General features: G+C 46.0%; 1 protein-coding gene across 1 annotated transcript in view; it reads right to left on the minus strand.

The window, feature by feature from the left end:
* The window catches only part of LARP1 (La ribonucleoprotein 1, translational regulator), a 50,408-nt gene extending 33,491 nt beyond the window's left edge, over window positions 1–16,917 (minus strand). The window contains 1 exon segment of the mRNA XM_038740603.1: window positions 16,432–16,917. Within this exon segment, the coding sequence (XP_038596531.1) occupies window positions 16,432–16,846 (415 nt within the window). The 5' untranslated portion in view covers window positions 16,847–16,917.
* Window positions 16,918–21,790: the final 4,873 nt, after the last annotated feature.

The following is a 21,790-nucleotide window of genomic DNA, read 5'->3' on the forward strand; positions in this document are numbered from 1 at the left end:
CTGGGCTGATTCCCCTTCACTGAACTGCCATCTCACTGTCCCAGCCATGTTGGGCCTGCCTTTCGCTTTCAACATCCACGAGAAGCAAAGGCCAAGACACTTAAGGCAAAGTATCAGATCAGAAGTATTTGCCGATCTTAAAAGCAAACTCTAAATTTGAATGACACCACAGTGCAGGGGGGCTCCCCAATGGCCTTTTTGCTCCTCCAAAGAGGATCTGGAACTACCTCAGAGGAATATTTCAGAACTGCTCATTCACTGCGTTTCTCCACTGAAGGCCAGAGGCAGATCGATTGACCAGAGCCAGAGCCTCAAAACACTGACGATGGATCATGCAGTGACAACACATGGAGGAGACAGTGTGGCTTAATGAAAAGAGCCAAGTATGAAGTCGGGAGACCTGGGTTCTAGCCCTGGCTCCGCCACTTGCCTGCTATCTGACTGTGCCTTCCTCAGCTTCCACATCCATAAAACAGGGATAAAGTACCCATTCTCCCTCGGATTGTGAGCCCCATGTGAGACGGGGGACTGTCGGTGCTTTAAAAAAAATTAATGGATTTGTAGAGTGCTTACTACGTGCCGAGCACTGTACTATCAATCAGTCAATCGTATTTATTGAGCGCTTACTGTGTGCAGAGCACTGTACTAAGCACTTGGGAAGTCCAAGTCAGCAACATCTAGAGACAGTCCCTACCCAACAGTGGGCTCACAGTCTAGAAGGGGGAGACGGAGAACAAAACCAAACATATTAACAAAATAAAATAAGTAGAATAGATATGTACAAGTAAAATAGAAAATAGAATAGATATGTACAAGTAAAATAGAGTAATAAATCCGTACAAACACATATACATATATACAGCTCTAGGGCACAGACAAGCTAATCAGGTTGGACACAGTCCCTGTGCACACAGGGCTCACAATCTGAATTCCCATCTTACAGATGAGGGAACTGAGGCAAAGAGAAATGAAGTGACTTGCTCATGGCCACGCAGCAGACAAGCGAAGGAGTCGGGATTAGGACCCAGGTCCTTCTGACTCCTAGGCCTATGTTCTAATCCAACAGGCCCCACTTTCTCATAAACTGATAATCTTATGCTTACCCCCACGCTCAGGACGATGGTACAAAGTGAGCAGACCCAAGACCAACATTACCCAGTGCTTAGAATGGCGCTTGGCACAGAGCGCTAAACAAATATCATAATAATCATGGTGTGATTGGAAAGTCTCAATGGCTCCTCCGGTTTAAGTGGCTCTAATTGGTAATTTATTTATTTATTTTACTTGTACATATCTATTCTATTTATTTTATTTTGTTAGTATGTTTGGTTTTGTTCTCTGTCTCCCCCTTTTAGACTGTGAGCCCACTGTTGGATAGGGACTGTCTCTATATGTTGCCAATTTGTACTTCCCAAGCGCTTAGTACAGTGCTCTGCACATAGTAAGCGCTCAATAAATACGATTGATGATGATGATTACCATTTTTATGGGCGCGCAGGCTTTCGGACAGCTCCTCCAAACAATGACCTGGGGGGCTCACGAACCCACACTTTCTCATTCGAGTCAATACCCCCTGCAAGCTCCTCTGTGTCGGCCCAGGACTCTGATTCCAAAAGTTGATTCCACTGTTCGGCTGCGTTTTAAATCCCCGACTCGGCGAGTCGGCAAAGCAAGGAGATCCCAGAGTTGCTCTGAATCAAATGTTCCGTTCTGTCCCTGGGGAGCAGTCAAGCTCTGGCACTTTCCACGGGCCTTCTGAAATCCGCTGCGCACCCACCGCCACCTTCAGGGAGTAGAATATTAACCACCACTAGCCCTGAAGGGCTCGGGTGTAGACCCGGGGCTTGGGCCTCTTCCTTTACTTCATCATCTCCACAGAGGGCTCTCACCTCCTTCTCCTCTTCCAGCAGCCCACAGGCCCAGACTGCGTCAACAACTGCACCAGTGAGCACTGGTGCCTAACACCCAGGAACTAATTCAGAGCCAGCACCTGACCCGGCTCCAAATATGATCTGCTCAACTTGGGATCTTGGGGGTTGCGGGGGAATCTCCTGAGCCCCCACCTCTCTCTTGCCCACTTAATTCACCCCTAAAAGGATCTTTCGATGAAAACCCAATGCCAGCACAAACTCCGCTTTCCAAGTCAAACATTACAGAGCCCTTACAACGTGGGTCCTCTGACCTACCTTCCCCAGGCATTATTTGCTCTCCCAGCAAAGACTATCCAACAGTCTTCGGTAGGAGTCTGCGGGCAGAGCGCTCCTCTAGGGGCTGGAGAACAAAAACTACAAGTCAAAACCATGCTCCCCGCCCTCAAGGAGCTTTCAATTTAACGGGCGTAACACGTTAACCCAACTGCTGAAAGAGAACAGTCTTTTAAAAAGTAATTCAATAGCACTCACGTGCACATGATTTAAATGGGCTGATGGAAGGTGGGGGGCCGAGTCAGAAAATACTTCTTGGAGAGGGTGACTTGGAGACAGGGAGGAGGCTACGTCATCATGGGCCTCAACTGAACTGCTTTTTTTGTTTGTTTGTTTTTTTGCTCAAAGAGGCATTACCCCAGCCCCTGTATCATAGGAAGCAGTGGGGCCTAAGTAGAAAGAGCATGGGCCCAGGAGTCTGATTCCAGCTCTGCCATTTGCCTGTTGTGTGACCTTGGGCAAATCACTTAACTTCTCTGTGGCTCAGTTTCCTCATCTGCGCAATGGGGATTAAATCCTACTCCCTCCTACTTAAGACTGTACGCCCCACGTCAGACAGTGACTATGTCCAACCTGATTATCTCATATCTATGCCAGCGCTTAGTACTGTGCTTGACACACAGTAAGCTCTTCAAGAAGCAGGGAGGCTTAGTGGATTGAACACAGGCCTGGGAATTGGAAGGACCTGGGTTCTTATCCCGGCTCCACCACTTGTCTACACTGTGACCTTGAGTACGTCACTTCACTTCTCCGTGCCTCAATTCCCCCATCTGTAAAATGGGGATTAAGACTGTGAGTCCCATGTGCGACAACGGTGTGTGTCCAAACTAATTAGGCTGCATATCTACTCCAGCACTGGGTACAATGCCTGGAACATAGTAAGCGCTTAAACACCATAAAAAAATCCAAGTAAAATATAGTAATTATAATAATGCCCATTTCTGAGATCTGTGAGAGGACCTAAATCCCTGTCCTCCACACGCAACTGAAGAGCCAAATGTTCTCCTGGGAAAGAAAGAGGTCTGCCCTTGCTCGCTCCCAGCTCCGAGGATAACAGGGCAGAAGGTCCTACCTGCTTGGTGGGTTTGGCTTGTCCCTGGGAAGGCTTCTCATTGCTTGGACTCCCCTTTCCACCAGAACTACATCTGACTCCTCTCACGGTTCACGCTCGGCTCCGCTCCGATCACCCTTCCCAGCTACAGGGCCGTATTAAAAGCACATCTTCTCCATGAGGCCTTCTCCCACTGAGCCATCATTTCCTCTTCTCCCACTCCCTTCTGCATTGGGATTTTCACCCCTCCCTTAGCCCCACAGCACTTAGGTACATAGCCTTAATTTATGGATTTTTATTAATGTCCGTCCCCCCACTACACTGTAAGCTTGAGGGAAAGGAACACATGCACCAACTCTGTTATACCGTACTCTTCCAAGTGCTTAATACACTACTCTGCTCACAGTAAGCACTCAAAAAATGTGATCAACTGATTGACTGATGGATTCACAGTTTACCCATCCCTCAGTATATGTGACTTGCCCCAGTCTTTCAATATGCTACACAAAAGCCCTGGGTCCAAACTCCAAAATTCCTTCAGGTTGCACCACTGGGTGAGAGAAAAAAAGACTTACAAATTGTAGGGACATCCAGGCCTACCACTATGGCTAGTAGAAAAGAAGATGGGACTGGGAGGGAGGAGACCAGCTCCACCAACCACACCTGCTGTGAACTCTTGGATTAGTCACGTAACCTCTTTGGACCTCGTTTTCCTCACCTGTAAAATGGGGACAAAAATCTCCCTACTTCTTAGGCTGTGAGTCTTGTATGGGTCAGAGACACTGATCTGATTATCACAGACCTACTCCAGGGTTTGACACATAAGTAGGCACTTAGCAAATAAACCAATAATAATAATAATAATAAAAAACACACCACCACAGCAGATGCCAGGACCACCAACCACGCATAAAGCCCCAGAGAGAAATCTCCCTCCAACACCACTCCTCAGTTAAGCTTCCAAGACCATTCAAAATTAGACAAGAGTAGGGCCCCTCTCTTAAAAATGTTGAAACCTAAAGATCTGCCAGAAAAACCCACTTTTTAACCATAACATCAGCTTGGCCTAGTTGGAGGAATATAGGACTGGGAGTCAAGTGACCTGGGTTCTGATACTGGCTCCATCACTTGCCTACTTATCACCTCGGCCAAGTCATTTGACTTCCCTGCCTCAGTTTCATCTGCAAAATTGGGATCAAGTACCCATTTTCCTTTCCCCTTAAACCGTGAGCTCCACGTGGGACAGAAACAGTCTCAAATCCAATCATACTGCATTTACCCCAGGGCTTAGCAAATACCTTACCCTTCACCTCCCCATTTTATACCTCCCCCAGAAGCACTGTTCTCCCTAATTTTAGGATCCATTTCATTGACAATTCTTTGTTTAAAGGGAGTCAGGATCTCTCCCTTGCTCAGCAACCCAGGTGGGGAACTCTCTAACCCACTATATCAAGGGGTTACAAACAAACACCAAGGACTCTGCACTCCCCTATGCTGTCACGAAGGAATGAAACGAGGGAAATTGCTACCACAGCTTGGTCCAAAGAGGTGGACTGGCAACTGGAAGCCATGTATATCATAGTCTAGTGAATAGAACAAGGGTCTGGGTGTCAGCAGGACCTGGGTTCTAATCCTGCCTCTGCCACTTGTCTGCTGTGTGACTGTGGACAAGTCATTTCACTTCTCTGTGCCTCAGTTACCTCATCTGTAAAATGGGGATTAAGACTGTGAGCCCAATGTGGGGGACAGGGACTGTGTCTAACCCAATTACCTTATATCTACCCCAGTACTCAGTACAAGTGCCTGACATATAGTAAGCATTTAATACCTATACATATAGAGAGAGAGAATATATAATATATATTCTGCCCTGCATCCCCTCTCCATAGATAGTCTGGCAGTTAATCACATATCACACTCCTCTCTTCCAAGCAGACCTATTTTAGCAACTACACTTTTTTTACAGGGAAAAAAGTTGATTTATCAGATGCAGAATGAGAGGAGCAAGAAGATACTGCCACACCTCTTCTTGCTCTCCAAAATCTAATATGGGGACTACACTTTGGAGGTGATTACTTTTTTGATTTTTATTTTCTTATGGTATTTGTTAAGTGTTTACTACGTGTCAGGGACTGTATTAAGCGCTGGGGCAGATACCAAATAAAATCATTGGACACAGTCCCTGGCCCATATGGAGCTCACGATCCAAGTAGGAGGGTGTATTGAAATATAAAAAAGTTTAAGCATATAAAATACCCTCGCCTTTCTGGACTTGCAGTTTTAGTGCACTTTACAGATAAGGTAACAGACACAGAAGTTAAGTGACTTACCCAAGGTCATGGAGCAGAGTCGGGATTAGAACCCAGATCCTGACGCCCAGGCCTGTGTTCTCTCCACTAGGATACACTGTTTCTATTTGGAGTCCTCTCCTTCTCCCCTCCCAAAAAAACCCTATCTAGCAATTTAGCTCTAAAGAAGTGACTTGAGCACCGTGGGAATTCGAAATCCCGAATTATGAAGCTGCCAGATATCCTAGCTGAGGAAGTTGGGGGGGGAGGGAGAGGGAGAGGGAGAGGGAGATTGACTCTTGTCTTTCCACTAAGGACATCAGAAGACTCAGTGAGCAACGATAGTAAAGTGCTGAGCTCCAACAAAATGCCCTGACAAAGTATCACAGAGCATCTTTACTACCTCAAATTTCTTGGCCAACATTTTAAAATGTGAGCCCGTTGTTGGGTAGGGACCATCTCTATATGTTACCGACTTGTACTTTCCAAGCGCTTAATACAGTGCTCTGCACACAGTAAGCACTCAATACGATCGAATGAATAAATGAAAGAAAATAAGAAACACGAAAAGAGTTTGGAGCCTATTAGTCTGGTATGCTTAGCTTGATGTTATGTATCCCCACAGCCTGGCTTACAAAAGTGCATTCACACAGTGTCACACACTTGGACGAATGATGATGATAGAAGTAGTAGTAATAATTCATTCATTCATTTATTCATTCAGTCGTATTTATTGAGCGCTTACTGTGTGCAGAGCACTGTACTAAGTGCTTGGAAAGTACAAGCTGGCAACATATAGAGACGGTCCCTACCCAACAGTGGTCTCACAGTCTAGAAATAATAATAGTGGTGGTATTTGTTATGAGCTTTCTAATGTGCCAAGCACTGTACTAAGCACCGAAGAGAGTGAAAAATCATTATGTGCCTTCCCAATCTTGGGTCACTCCTCCTTTTAAGATCTTGCAAGGTAAACTCCAGCCAGTCGCTTCTTGCTATTGAATCGCAATGCTGGAACTGATAGCTGTGCTACCTTTCCATCAGGATCAGGACAAGAAAGTCCCAATAGAGCTAAATTCCACCCCAAGTTTCCCTGGGCTTATCCACGACTACCACCAAATATTACAGTATCCGTTAGGCAGTTAGTATGTGCCAAGCACTGTACTAAGTGCTAGGGTAAATACAAAATAATCATAATGAATGCAGTCCCTGTCCCACATGGGGCTCGTGGTCTAAGCAGGAGGGAGTATAATAAGTATTTAAAAGTGGAAGCATATATGACTCCTTTCCTAAACACTGGAGCTGTTTGACCAATTTTAGAGAAGCAGCATTCATTCACTCATTCAATCATATTTATTGAGCACTTACTGTGTGCAGAGCACTGCCCTAAGCGCTTGGGAAGTACAAGTTGGCAACATATAGAGACGGTCCCTACCCGACAGTGCGGGCCTTGGGTTCTAATCCCAGCTCCGTCACTTGTCTGCTGTGTGACCTCGGGCGAGTCACTTCCATTTTCGATGCCTCAGTTACCTCATCTGTAAAACGGGGATAAAGACTGTGTCCAACCTGATTAGCTTATAACTACTCCCCCTTTCAGACTGTGAGCCCACTGTTGGGTAGGGACTGTCTCTATATGTTGCCAACTTGTACTTCCCAAGCGCTTAGTACAGTGCTCTGCACACAGTAAGCGCTCAATAAATACGATTGATTGATTGATTACCCCGGCGCATAGAACGCTGCCTGGCGCAAAGCACTTAAATACCGAAAAATAAAATTTAAAAAATAGGCTAACCCCTCCTCTGCCTCCCCTGCATCCCAAAGTGAGGGGGGACATGCTGAACAGCTAAAGCCAGAACCATTTTACTCCTGCCTGGAATAAGCTGTAAATGTGTGGCAGCAGATGGGCGGGTGGGTAACTCGGCGTGCAACCTCTGGAGAGCCCTGTGCAAAGTGGGCCTCATCTCAGGGAGTGCACACGGGGTGTCCTCCATTAGCACGTGCATACTGAAGGATCAGCAAACTCCAAACAGGAGCACTTTTTAACCTCTTTGCTGTCTGCCTAAAATCACCAGGTCCAGAACTGTCCCACGGATTGCCTGGCCCTAGTCAATGTAGTGCCGCCCTAGACGCTCAGCCTCATTTTCTAGCCTCCCTTGCCTGCCTTCTCCCAGAGACCTATCTAGTTAGACGGTCTTTTTGAAGAGGGTTGCTTTGATTAAAAAAAAAAAAACAGCAATTTAGGTTTTTATTCTACAATGAGCACTTGAGGAAAGCCACCAAGTTAACATTTCTCCCCCCAACACACACCAGCCAAGACCCAAGAAGCAGTGTGGCTCGGAGGAAAGAGTCCAGGCTTGGGACAGAGGTTGTGGGTTCTAATACCAGCTTTGCCGGCTGTGTGACTTTGGGCAAGTCACTTAACCTCTCTGTGCCTCAGTTACCTCATCTGGAAAATGGGGATTGAGACTGAGCGCCCCACCTGGGACAACCTGATTATCTTGTATTTACCCCAGTGCTAAGAACAGTGTTTGGCACATAATAAGTGCTTAATGCCATTATTATTATTATTATTATTATTAATGAAAGAGCATGGGCCTGGGAGTCAGAGGACCTGGGTTCTAAACCCGACTCTGCCACTTGTCTGCTGTGTGACCTTGGTCAAGTCATTTATATTCTCTGTGCCTCAGTTACCTCATCTGGAAAATGGGGATTGAGACTGTGAGCCCCACGTGGGACAACCTGATTACCTTGTATCTACCCCAGTGCTAAGAACTGTGTTTGGCACATAATAAGCGCTTAATGCCATTATTATTATTATTATTATTAAAAGAGCATGGGCCTGGGAGTCAGAGGACCTGGGTTCTAAACCCGACTCTGCCACTTGTCTTCTGTGTGACCTTGGTTAAGTCATTTATATTCTCTGTGCCTCAGTTACCTCATCTGGAAAATGGGGATTGAGACTGTGAGCCCCACATGGGACAACCTGATTATCTTGTACCTACCCCAGTGCTAAGAACAGTGTTTGGCACATAATAAGCGCTTAATGACATAATTATTATTATTATTAATGAAAGAGCATGGGCCTGGGAGTCAGAGGACCTGGGTTCTAAACCTGACTCTGCCACTTGTCTCCTGTGTGACCTTGGTTAAGTCATTTATATTCTCTGTGCCTCAGTTACCTCATCTGGAAAATGGGGATTGAGAATGTGAGCCCCACGTGGGACAACCTGATTATCTTGTATCTACCCCAGTGCTAAGAACAGTGTTTGGCACATAATAAGCGCTTAATGCCATAATTATTATTATTATTATTGTTAATGAAAGAGCATGGGCCTGAGAGTCAGAGGACCTGGGTTCTAAACCCGACTCTGCCACCTGTCTGCTGTGTGACCTTGGTCAAGTCATTTATACTCTCTGTGCCTCAGTTACCTCATCTGGAAAATTGGGATTGAGACTGAGCCCCATGTGAGTCAACCTGATTACCTTGTATCTACCCCAGTGCTTAGAACAGTACTTGGCACATAAGTGCTTAATACTATTATTATTATTATTATTATTATTATCATCATCATCGTCTGGACAACCAACCTCATAACCTTCCAAGAGTGGTGAAATCAGAAAAAAAAAATGAACTACTTAAACTTGATTTAAGCAGGCATGAGAGTGGGCAAACTGCCCTCACTTCAGGAAACTCAATAAGGAATTGGGGGCTCAAAGTCCATTTCTGAACTAAACTGGGGGCTGGCCAATTAACAGAAGGAACAGTATGGGGCATTTAAATGGACTAAAAGTAGCCTTCCCAAGAACAAGTGGAGAAGAATCTGGAAAAAGGGCAGCCTGAGGAAAATGTCCAAAAGTGCTTCTTGAGTCAATTTTCCACTTGCAACAACATGTATCACTTTTAGATCACAACTACATTTAGGACTATGAATTTACATATAACCTTTTAAAAAGAGCAAAACCGTTTTGAATCCATCTTTTCTAGACACTGGGATACTTTTTCCTTTGAAAGAGAGAGGCAAAGCTATAAGGTTGGGGGAAGGGGAGGTGGGGAGAAAGCCCCCCAGTACACAGGGTAAAATATCCATCTCAAAGTGCTTGGCACATAGTAAGCGCTTAACAAATACCATAATGATTATTACAAAGCAGATCGCAGATTTCTTCTACAGGATAAATTGGTCTGAATAGCCACAAAGAATAAACCACCGGCAGCTAAGGGTCTGAGATTGTTTTAACTGTCTTACAGCCTATAGCCCTTAAAGAAAGATTAGCTTTGGTAACAAATGGGATTTAAAAAGGCCGATACTACGTCTTAAAAAACGTTTTCATCTCACCTCATGTCAACATCACGCAGCCTCCGAAATATATAATAATAATAATGGCATTTATTAAGTGCTTACTATGTGCAAAGCACTGTTCTAAGCGCTGGGGTGGTTACAAGGTGATCAGGTTGGCCCACGGGGGGCTCACAGTCTTCATCCCCATTTTACAGATGAGGTACTGAGGCACAGAGAAGGCCTTCCCAGACTGAGCCCCTTCCTTCCTCTCCCCCTCGTCCCCCTTTCCATACCCCCCACCTTACCTCCTTCCCTTCCCCACAGCACCTGTATATATGTATATGTTTGTACATATTTATTACTCTATTGATTTACTTATCTTACTTGTACATATCTATTCTATTTTATTTTGTTCTCTGTCTCCCCCTTCTAGACTGTGAGCCCGCTGTTGGGTAGGGACTGTCTCTATGTGTTGCCGACTTGTACTTCCCAAGCGCTTAGTACAGTGCTCTGCACACAGTAAGTGCTCAATAAATACGATTGATTGATTGAAAGGCACAGAGAAGTGGCCATTTGTAAGGAGTCACTTTTAAAACACGTCCAAAATAAAACTACAGCTTCCCGTGGGCAGGACACGCGTCTAACTTTGTTGCACTCCTAAGGACGCAGTAAGTGCTCAGTAAATACCACTGATGGATTACAACTACTGATGAACTGCAGTGCTACCCCCAAAAAAAGGGAAAGCTAAAAAATAAGCACGCAGACACCGAGGCGTGTGTGATGTCGAAACAAAACTTCGTGCCCCCCGCTCCCCGCCCCCGACTTAAAACAGGCCTAAAAGATTTTTTTTTTTCAGATGATCCCACAAATGTAATTGCCATAAATTTAGCGTGGCTGGCAGAGGGCCCGGGCAACTTGTCCACCGGGCATTTTGTTTTTTCGAGCTTCGTTTGTATTTCCTGACTACCCCTCATGGTGGAGGCAGACAAGCAGCAGCTCCCTGCCCTAATACCACAGGCCAGCTCACCTTCCAAACACCAAGGAGCCTGGCAGCACATCATTTCGTGGCTCGCAAAATGCCAGCACACGGATCCAAGGGCCGGCTGATGTGTGAAGAAAAAAAAAAACACACCATCAGGAGGTTCACCACCGGGAAGCACTTGGCCGACAACCAGACCCTGGGTGTTTTCTCACTGTGGATTCAATCCCCTTCTGCCTTAAGGGCTGGGAGGGGGTGTATAAAAAAATCCGTTGATTTCCAGTTGTTTCCCCTCTTCATCACCTATGTTGAGCACTTAAGTGCTGTACAATTTACTAGGCGCTTGGGAAGGTATGACACGGTCGGTGGCCACGAGTTTACAGTCTAGATGGGCGTTAATATCGTTTACAACATACACTTTGAATGCAACACTTGGGGACCTCTCTTTCCAGACTCTTGCAGGGGGGGCTGCAGTTTGAGACACTGTTAGTAAATCCCGAATGACCCCTTTTCCCAATGAGGCAACCTTAAAAGAGAAATAAAATTGCAACACCAATGCTGATCGGAGGCCGGTGTGTATATTTCCTCCAGGCCCAGGGTGTGGGCCAGAAAGGGAAGGGGGGGGAAAGCAACAGAGAAGGGAGTCCTGCTATCCCGTTCTGAAACTTTTAACACCCAAACACACACGTCGGCAAATTTCAAGTCCTCTACCAAACCGGACGGGAAAAAGAAACCCAAGGTTGGGCCTCCATGTCACAGGTCCCAAGGTTGGGCCTCCATGTCGCAGGAGAAGCAGCGTGGCTCAGTGGAAATCAATCAATCAACCGTATTGAGTGCTTACTGCGTGCAGAGCACTGTACTAAGCGCTTGGGAAGTCCAAGTTGGCAACATATACAGTCCCCACCCAACAGTGGGTTCACAGTCTAGAAGGGGGAGACGGACAACAAAACCAAACATATTAACAAAATAAAATAAATAGAATAGGTATGTACAAGTAAAATAAATAAATAAATAAATAAATATGCACAAACATATACACATATGGAAAGAGCCCGGGCTTTAGAGTCAGAGGTCATGGGTTCGAATCCCAACTCTGCCACATGACTGCTGTGTGACCTTGGGCAACACTTCACTTCTCTGGGCCTCAGTTCCCTCATCTGTAAAACGGGGATTGAGACTGTGGGCCCCACGAGGGACAACTTGATCACCTTGTATCCCCCCCCCCCCCAGCTCTTAGAACAGTGCTCTGCATAGAGTAGGCGCTTAACAAATGCCATTATTATTATTATTATTATTATTAATTACACGGGGCAGCCCACACACTGCCCTTGGGGGATGAGCGATAAAAGGGGGTGAAAGAGAGCGATGGATTAAGCGCTCATGGGAGGAAAGGAAGGGGAAAGGACAGGCCACATTTTTTTTCCCCCTTCACCCCTGCCCCACCTATTTGGTTCCCGGACCGGATCTCCCAGCTCCCCATTTCCACTCGTATTTATTGAGAGCTTCCTGTGTGCAGAGCACTGTACTAAGCGCTTGGGAAGTCCAAGTTGGCAACACATAGAGACAGTCCCTACCCAACAGCGGGCTCACAGTCAATCAATCGTATTTATTGAGCGCTTCCTGTGTGCAGAGCACTGGACTAAGCGCTTGGGAAGTCCAAGTTGGCAACACATAGAGACGGTCCCTAACCAACAGCGGGCTCAGTCGGGGGGGGGGGGGGGGGGGGGGGGGGGCAGGGAACAAAACAAATTAACAAAATAAAATAAGTAGAATAAGTATGCACAAACAAAATAAATAGGGTAAGGCAGGGAACAAAACAAAACATATTAACAAAATAAAATAAATAGAATAAGTAGGTACAAACAAAATAAATACAGTAAAGGGAGGGAACAAAACAAAACTTATTAACAAAATAAAATAAATAGAATAAGCAGGTACAAACAAAATAGAGTAAAGGCAGGGAACAAGACAACACATATTAATAAAATAAAATAAATAGAATAAGCAGGTACAAACAAAATAGAGTAAAGGCAGGGAACAAAACAAAACATATTAAAATAAAATAAATAGAATAAGCGTGTACAAAGTAGAGTAAAGGCAGGGAACAAAACAAAACATATTAACAAAATAAAATACATAGAATAAGCAGGTACAAACAAAATAGAGTAAAGGCAGGGAACAAAACAAAACATATTAAAATAAAATAAATAGAATAAGCACGTACAGAGTAAAGGCAGGGAACAAAACAAAACATATTAACAAAATAAAATAAATAGAATAAGCAGGTACAAAATAGAGTAAAGGCAGGGAACAAAACATATTAAAATAAAATAAATAGAATAAGCGTGTACAAAGTAGAGTAAAGGCAGGGAACAAAACATATTAACAAAATAAAATACATAGAATAAGCAGGAACAAACAAAATAGAGTAAAGGCAGGGAACAAAGCAAAACATATTAACAAAATAAAATAAATAGAATAAGCAGGTACAAAGTAAAGGCAGAGAGCAAAACAAAACATACTAAAATAAAATAAATGGAATAAGCAGGTACAAACAAAATAGAGTAAAGGCAGGGAACAAAACATATTAAAATAAAATAAATAGAATAAGCACGTACAAAGTAGAGTTAAGGCAGGGAACAAAACAAAACATATTAACAAAATAAAATACATAGAATAAGCAGGTACAAACAAAATAGAGTAAAGGCAGGGAACAAGACAAAACGTATTAACAAAATAAAATAAATAGAATAAGCAGGTACAGACAAAATAGAGTAACGGCAGGGAACAAGACATACTAACAAAATAAAATAAATAGAATAGGCAGGTACAAACAAAATAGAGTAAAGGCAGGGAACAAGACAAAACATATTGACAAAATAAAATAAATAGAATAAGCAGGTACAAACAAAGTAGAGTAAAGGCAGGGAACAAAACACATTAACAAAATAAAATAAATAGAATAAGCAGGTACAAAATAGAGTAAAGGCAGGGAACAAGACAAAACATATTAAAATAAAATAAACAGAATAAGCAGGTACAAAGTAAAGGCAGGGAACTAAACAAATTAAAATAAATAGAATAAGCAGGTACAAAGTAGAGTAAAGGCATAACAAAATAAAATAAACCTGTACAGGTAAAATGACTAAATAAGAGTCATAAATCGGAGGGAGATGGAGGGGGTTGGAGGCGGCGGGGGCACGAACCACGTTGTCCTTGCTGCGGTGGAATGCTGGGAAGGGGAGGGGAGGGAGCGGCGGCCGGTCGCGCGCACGCACGCACGCACGCGCGGGCCCGGGCGCGCGCACGCACGGGGCCCGGCCTTCCCAAAAAAAAAAAATCGAAAGCTGTAACTTGGGCCGTGCACCGCTCGGGCCACCCGCGTGGAAACCCCGCAGAACAGCCGGCCCGGGCACATGGCGCTCAACTGTCACTCGCCCCCCTCCACCCCCTTAGAATAATGATGGCATTTATTTACTATGTGCAAAACACTGTTCCAAGCGCTGAGCACCGCTACCCGTTTCCACGCCCCTCGTGCTCCGTGTATTTCGGTCGCCCAAAACACGGTGAATCCACCCATCGGCCTCCCATTTCGGTTCCAGGCCTCTGAAGGGATCCCCCCCCTTCCCCAACGACACGTTGAGTTTCCACGCCCCGGCCCCTCACCCTCCATCCGCCCCCGGGGGGGGAGGGGGCCCGTTTGCGGCTAAATTCCCAACGCCAAACGGCGATTTAACTTTCCGATCCGGGATCAATTTCCAGCCGAGAGGTACACGTCGCCCATTAAACGCTCACGGGACGGTAGATAGGGCGAACGCTCTCAAAACGGGGTGGGAGTGAAAAACGATCACCCTTGGTGACAAGATTATAAAAACCGAGGGTGGCCTAGACCCCCCACCCCCTAAAAGAAGAAATCGGCCCCCCTCTGCCCTGCTGGGATGATTTGAGGCCTTGTCTCCACGCTTTCCTCCCAACCAGCTGCTCTAATGGTCCCAGTTCGGCCTCCTCCACTCCTAAGATGAAACGTAAAGGCCCTCGTGGAGCCAGGGACTAGGTTGGCTTCCTAAGACCCATTTGAGGTTGTGTGGGTTTTTTTTTTGGGGGGGGGGGGGGTAAAAGATAGAAAGATAAAGGGGACACACACACAAAAATATCCCCTTGTCTCCATGCTTTCCTCCCAACCAGCGGCTGTAAAGGTCCCAGCTCGGCCTCCTCCACTCCACCGGGTTACAAGATGAAACGTAAAGGCCCTCGTGGAGCCAGGGAGTAGGTTGGCTTCCTAAGACCCATTTGAGGTTGTGTGGGTTTTTTTTTTTTTTGGGGGGGGGGTAAAAGATAGAAAGATAAAGGGGACACACACACAAAAATATCCCCTTGTCTCCATGCTTTCCTCCCAACCAGCGGCTGTAAAGGTCCCAGCTCGGCCTCCTCCACTCCACCGGGTTACAAGATGAAACGTAAAGGCCCTCGTGGAGCCAGGGAGTAGGTTGGCTTCCTAAGACCCATTTGAGGTTGTGTGGGTTTTTTTTTTTTGGGGGGGGGGTAAAAGATAGAAAGATAAAGGGGACACACACACAAAAATATCCCCTTGTCTCCATGCTTTCCTCCCAACCAGCGGCTGTAAAGGTCCCAGCTCGGCCTCCTCCACTCCACCGGGTTACAAGATGAAACGTAAAGGCCCTCGTGGAGCCAGGGAGTAGGTTGGCTTCCTAAGACCCATTTGGGGTGGTGTGTGGTTTTTTTTTTGGGGGGGGGGGTAAAAAGGTAGACGAAGGGGGACACACACACACAAATATCCCCTTGACTCCATGCTTTCCTCCCAACCAGCTGCTCTAATGGTCCCAGCTCGGCCTCCTCCACTCCACCGGGTTACAAGATGAAACGTAAAGGCCCTCGTGGAGCCGGAGACTAGGTTGGCTTCCCAAGACCCATTTGGGGTTGTGTGCGGTTTTTTTGTGGGGTGGGGGGCTTAAAAAGTAGGAAGATTAAGGGGGGGGGAAAAGGTGGAATGATGAAGGGGGGGATAAAAGGTGGAAAGATGAAGGGGGGGCATAAAAGGTGGAAAGGTGAAGGCGGGGGCATAAAAGGTAGAAAGATGAAGGGGGGATAAAAGGTGGAAAGATAAGGGGGGGCATAAAAGGTGGAAAGGTGAAGGGGGGGCATAAAAGGTGGAAAGATGAAGGGGGGCATAAAAGGTGGAAAGGTGAAGGGGGGGCATAAAAGGTGGAAAGGTGAAGGGGGGCATAAAAGGTGGAAAGGTGAAGGGGAGCATAAAAGGTGGAAAGGTGAAGGGGGGGCATAAAAGGTGGAAAGATGAGGGGGGGCATAAAAGGTGGAAAGACGGAGGGGGGGCATAAAAGGTGGAAAGACGAAGGGGGGGCATAAAAGGTGGAAAGACGAAGGGGGGGCATAAAAGGTGGAAAGACGAAGGGGGGGCACAAATATCCCCTAGTCACTATCCCTCCCTCCCTACTCCCTCAACACTGGAGCGTTTAGTCTAGTGATCTGCACAGGATAAGCACTTAATAAATACTACTGGATGGATGAATGAACGAACGAATGAATGAATGGAAATGGAGGCCAACGGTTTCTCTGGAGGAAGGGCGTTAGGGGAGAGCGGAGGGCCGGGACCCACCTGGAGGGGACTGTCCGTTCACGGTGAGCGGGGCCGGCGGCGGCGGCGGCGGCGGCGGCGGGGCGTTTTTAGTCCACGGGTTCACCTTGGGCGGGGGGGCCTCCACGAACTCTCGCCGCCCTCCGCCGCCTCCACCGGTCTCTCCGCCTTCTTCTCCGTCGCTGGAGAGGCGGCTGTCCCCCTTGGCCGGCGGCGGGTGGTGGTGGTGGAGGAGGAGGAGGGTGTCCCTCTCCTGCTGATTGCTGTCGTCCTTCTGCTGTTTGCTATTCGGCGTTGGCCTGGCCGTCCGGTCCCCGCCGTCCTGGGGCTCGGGCCTGTCGGTCGGCGGCGGCGGCTTCTTCATCACCAGGCCCCCGTGGTCGTCGGCCGGCAGGAGGGGGTTGCCGGGGAGAAGGGCCTCCACCTGAGTAGCCATTGCCACGGTCGGCCGCCGCCGCCGCCGCCTCCCTCAAACTTTCCCCCGTCCTCCCGCAGGAGGAGGACGGCCGTCTGTCCGTCCGCGTGCCCGTCCGGCTGTCCCGGGCGGGCGGGCGGGCGGCCCGGCCTGCCTCCCTCCCTTCCTCCCTCCTCCGGCCCGCAGCAATATGGACGGGCCGCCGGACGGCAGGCGGACGGGCGGACAGAGAGAGACCACGCGATCCGCGGGGGCGCGCTTCGCGACGCGGCGGCTCGGCGCGGCCGGGCGTGCGCGCCCCCGCCCGCGCGGGGGCGAGCGCGGGCCTGATGCAATGCCGAGGGGCGGCGGGCGGGCGCGCGCGCGCGAGGGCGCCAGGACGGGCCGGGGGGGGGGGGGGAGGGGGCGCGCTGAGGGGAACAGCGGAGGGGCGGGGCTCTTAAAGGGACAGGCCGCGCTGCGGGTGAAGGACGCGCAGCAGGGCCATGCGGCGCCTCGCCCCTCCATTCATTCATTCATTCATTCATTCATTCATTCATTCAATCATTCATTCAATCATTCATTCATTCATTCATTCAATCATTCATTCATTCATTCATTCATTCAATCATTCATTCATTCAATCATCATCATACATATGTTTGTAGATATTTTTTACTCATTTATTTATTTATTTTACTTGTCCCTATCTATCCTATTTATTTTATTTTGTTAGCATGTTTGGTTTTGTCCTCCGTCTCCCCCCTTTTAGACTGTAAGCCCACTGTTGGGTAGGGGCCGTCTCTCTGTGTTGCCAGTTTGTCCTTCCCAAGCGCTTAGTCCAGTGCTCTGCACACAGTAAGCGCTCAATCAATACGATTGATTGATTGATTGATTGACAGGGACTGTCTCTATGTGAGAGACTGAGCCCTCTCCCCCTCGCCCCCCTCTCCATCCCCCCCATCTTACCTCCTTCCCTTCCCCACAGCACCTGTATATATGGATATATGTTTGTACTGATTTATTACTCTATTTATTTATTTATTTATTTTACTTGTACCTATCTATTCTATTCATTTTATTTTATTAGCATGTTTGGTTTTGTTCTCCGTCTCCCCCCTTTTAGACTGTAAGCCCACTGTTGGGTAGGGGCCGTCTCTCTGTGTTGCCAATTTGTCCTTCCCAAGCGCTTAGTCCAGTGCTCTGCACACAGTAAGCGCTCAATCAATACGATTGATTGATTGATTGATTGATAGGGACTGCCTCTATGTGTTCCCAAGCGCTTAGTCCAGCGCTCTGCACACAGTAAGCGCACAATCAATGCGATTGATGATGATGATGATGATGGTCATCGATCGTATTGATTGAGCGCTTACTGTGTGCAGAGCGCTGGACTAAGCGCCTGGGAAGTCCAAGTTGGCAACGTATAGAGACGGGCCCTACCCAACAGTGGGCCCACAGTCGTTCATTCATTCACATGTTGCCAACTTGGACTTCCCAAGCGCTCAGTACAGTGCTCTGCACACAGTAAGCGCTCAATAAATACGATTGATTGATTCATTCAATCGTATTTATTGACCACTGTACCAGACTGAGCCCTCTCCCCCTCGCCCCCCTCTCCATCCCCCCATCTTAACTCCTTCCCTTCCCCACAGCACCTGTATATATGTATATATGTTTGTACTGATTTATTACTCTATTTATTTATTTATTTATTTATTTTACTTGTACCTATCTATTCTATTTATTTTATTTTGTTAGTATGTTTGGTTTTGTTCTCTGTCTCCCCCCTTTTAGACTGTGAGCCCGCTGTTGGGTAGGGACTGTCTCTCTATGTTGCCAATTTGTACTTCCCAAGCGCTTAGTCCAGGGCTCTGCACACAGTAAGCGCTCAATCAATGCGATTGATGATGATGATGATGATCATCAATCGTATTGATTGAGCGCTTACTGTGTGCAGAGCGCTGGACTTAGCGCCTGGGAAGTCCAAGTTGGCAACGTATAGAGACGGTCCCTACCCAACAGTGGGTCCACAGTCGTTCATTCATTCATATGTTGCCAACTTGGACTTCCCAAGCGCTCAGTACAGCGCTCTGCACACAGTAAGCGCTCAATAAATACGATTGATTGATTCATTCAATCGTATTTATTGACCACTGTACCAAACTGTGCCCCTTCCTTCCTCTCCCCCTCGTCCCCCTCTCCATCCCCCCCACCTTACCTCCTTCCCTTCCCCACAGCACCTGTATATATGTATATATGTTTGGACATATTTATTACTCTATTTATTTATTTATTTATTTTACTTGTACCTATCTATTCTATTTATTTTATTTTGTTGGTATCTTTGGTTTTGTTCTCTGTCTCCCCCTTTCAGACTGTGAGCCCACTGTTGGGTAGGGACCGTCTCTAGATGTTCCCAAGCACTTAGTCCAGCGCTCTGCACACAGTAAGCGCTCAATCAATGCGATTGATGATGATGATGATGATCATCGATCGTATTGATTGAGCGCTTACTGTGTGCAGAGCGCTGGACTAAGCGCTGGGGAAGTCCAAGTTGGCAACATAGAGAGACGGGCCCTACCAACAGTGGGCCCACAGTCGTTCATTCATTCATATGTTGCCAACTTGGACTTCCCAAGCGCTCAGTACAGTGCTCTGCACACAGTAAGCGCTCAATAACTACGATTGATTGATTGATTGATTGATTCATTCATTCATTCATTCATTCAATCGTATTTATTGACCACTGTACCAGACTGAGCCCCTTCCTTCCTCTCCCCCTCGTCCCCCTCTCCATCCCCCCATCTTACCTCCTTCCCTTCCCCACAGCACATGTATATATGTTTGCAAATATTTATTACTCTATTTATTTATTTATTTTACTTGTACCTATCTATTCTATTTATTTTATTTTGTTAGTATGTTTGGTTTTGTCCTCTGTCTCCCCCCTTTTAGACTGTGAGCCCACTGTTGGGTAGGGACTCTCTCTAGACGTTGCCAACTTGTACTTCCCAAGCGCCTAGTACAGTGCTCTGCACACAGTAAGCGCTCAATAACTACGATTGATTGGTTGATTCATTCATTCATTCGATCAATCGTATTTATTGACCACTGTACCAGACTGAGCCCCTTCCTTCCTCTCCCCCTCGTCCCCCTCTCCATCCCCCCATCTTACCTCCTTCCCTTCCCCACAGAACCTGTATATATGTTTGTACATATTTATTACTCTATTTATTTATTCTACTTGTACCTATCTATTCTATTTATTTTATTTTGTTAGTATGTTTGGCTTTGTTGCCTGTCTCCCCCCTTCTAGACTGTGAGCCCCCTGTTGGGTAGGGACAGTCTCTATATGTTGCCAGCTTGTCCTTCCCAAGCGCTTAGTACAGTGCTCTGCACACAGTAAGCGCTCAATAAATACGATTGATTGATTGATTAAGCGCTAGAGACGGTCCCCACCCAACAGCGGGCTCACAGGCTAGGAGGGGGAGGCAGACAACAGTACAACATCTATAAGTAGTAATAAAAATAAAATAAATAAAAATAAAATAAAAATAAAATAAGTAAAATAACTATGTACAAATCAAATAGAGTAATAAATACGTACAAACCTATATACAGATATCAATCGTATTTATTGAGCGCTTACTGTGTGCAGAGCACTGTACTAAGCGCTTGGGAAGTCCAAGTTGACAACATATAGAGACGGTCCCCACCCAACAGCGGGCTCACAGTCTAGAAGGGGGAGACAGACAACAGAACAACATCTATAAATGGTAATAAAAATAAAATAAAATAAAATAAAATAAATAAATAATAAAAATAAAATAAGTAAAATAACTATGTACAAATCAGAGTGATAAATACGTACAAACTTATATACAGGTATCAATCGTATTTATTGAGCACTTACTGTGTGCAGAGCACTGTACTAAGCGCTTGGGAAGTCCAAGTTGGCAACATATAGAGACGGTCCCCACCCAACAGCGGGCTCACAGTCTAGAAGGGGGAGACAGACAACAGAACAACATCTACAAATAGTAATAAAAATAAAATAAAATAAAATAAAAAATAAAAAATAAAAATAAAATAAGTAAAATAACTATGTACAAATTAGAGTAATAAATACGTACAAACCTATATACAGATATCAATCAATCAGTCATATTTATTGAGCGCTTACTGTATGCAGAGCACTGTACTAAGCGCTTGGGAAGTACAAGTTGGCAACATATAGAGACAGTCCCTACCCAACAGCGGGCTCACAGTCTAGAAGGGGGAGACAGACGACAGAACAAAACCTATTAACAAAATAAAATAAGTAAAATAACTATGTACAAATCAAATAGAGTAATAAATACGTACAAACATATATACAGATATACATATAGGAAGAGCAGCATGGCTCAGTGGAAAGAGCACGGGCTTTGGAGTCAGAGGTCAATCAATCGTATTTATTGAGCCCTTACTGTGTGCAGAGCACTGTACTAAGCGCTTGGGAAGTACAAGTTGGCAACATATAGAGACGGTCCCTACCCAACAGTGGGCTCACAGTCTAAAAGGGGGAGACAGAGAACAAAACCACACATACTAACAAAATAAAATAAATAGAATAGATATGTACAAGTAAAATAAATAAATAAATTTATTTATTTATTCATTCATTCATTCATTCATTCAATCGTATTTATTGACCACTGTACTAAGCGCTAGGGAAGTCCAAGTCAGCAACACCTAGAGACGGTCCCTACTCACAGTCTAGAAGGGGGAGGCAGAACAGAACAACATCTATTAACAAAATAAAATAAGTAAAATAACTATGTACAAATAAAATAGAGTAATAAATACGTACAGACCTATATACAGATATCAATCAATCAATCAATCATATTTATTGAGTACTTACTGTGTGCAGAGCACTGTACTAAGCGCTTGGGAAGTACAAGTTGGCAACATATAGAGACGGTCCCTACCCAACCGTGG

Source organism: Tachyglossus aculeatus, chromosome X1 (genome assembly GCF_015852505.1).
Source record: "Tachyglossus aculeatus isolate mTacAcu1 chromosome X1, mTacAcu1.pri, whole genome shotgun sequence".
NCBI classification, from domain to species: domain Eukaryota; kingdom Metazoa; phylum Chordata; class Mammalia; order Monotremata; family Tachyglossidae; genus Tachyglossus; species Tachyglossus aculeatus.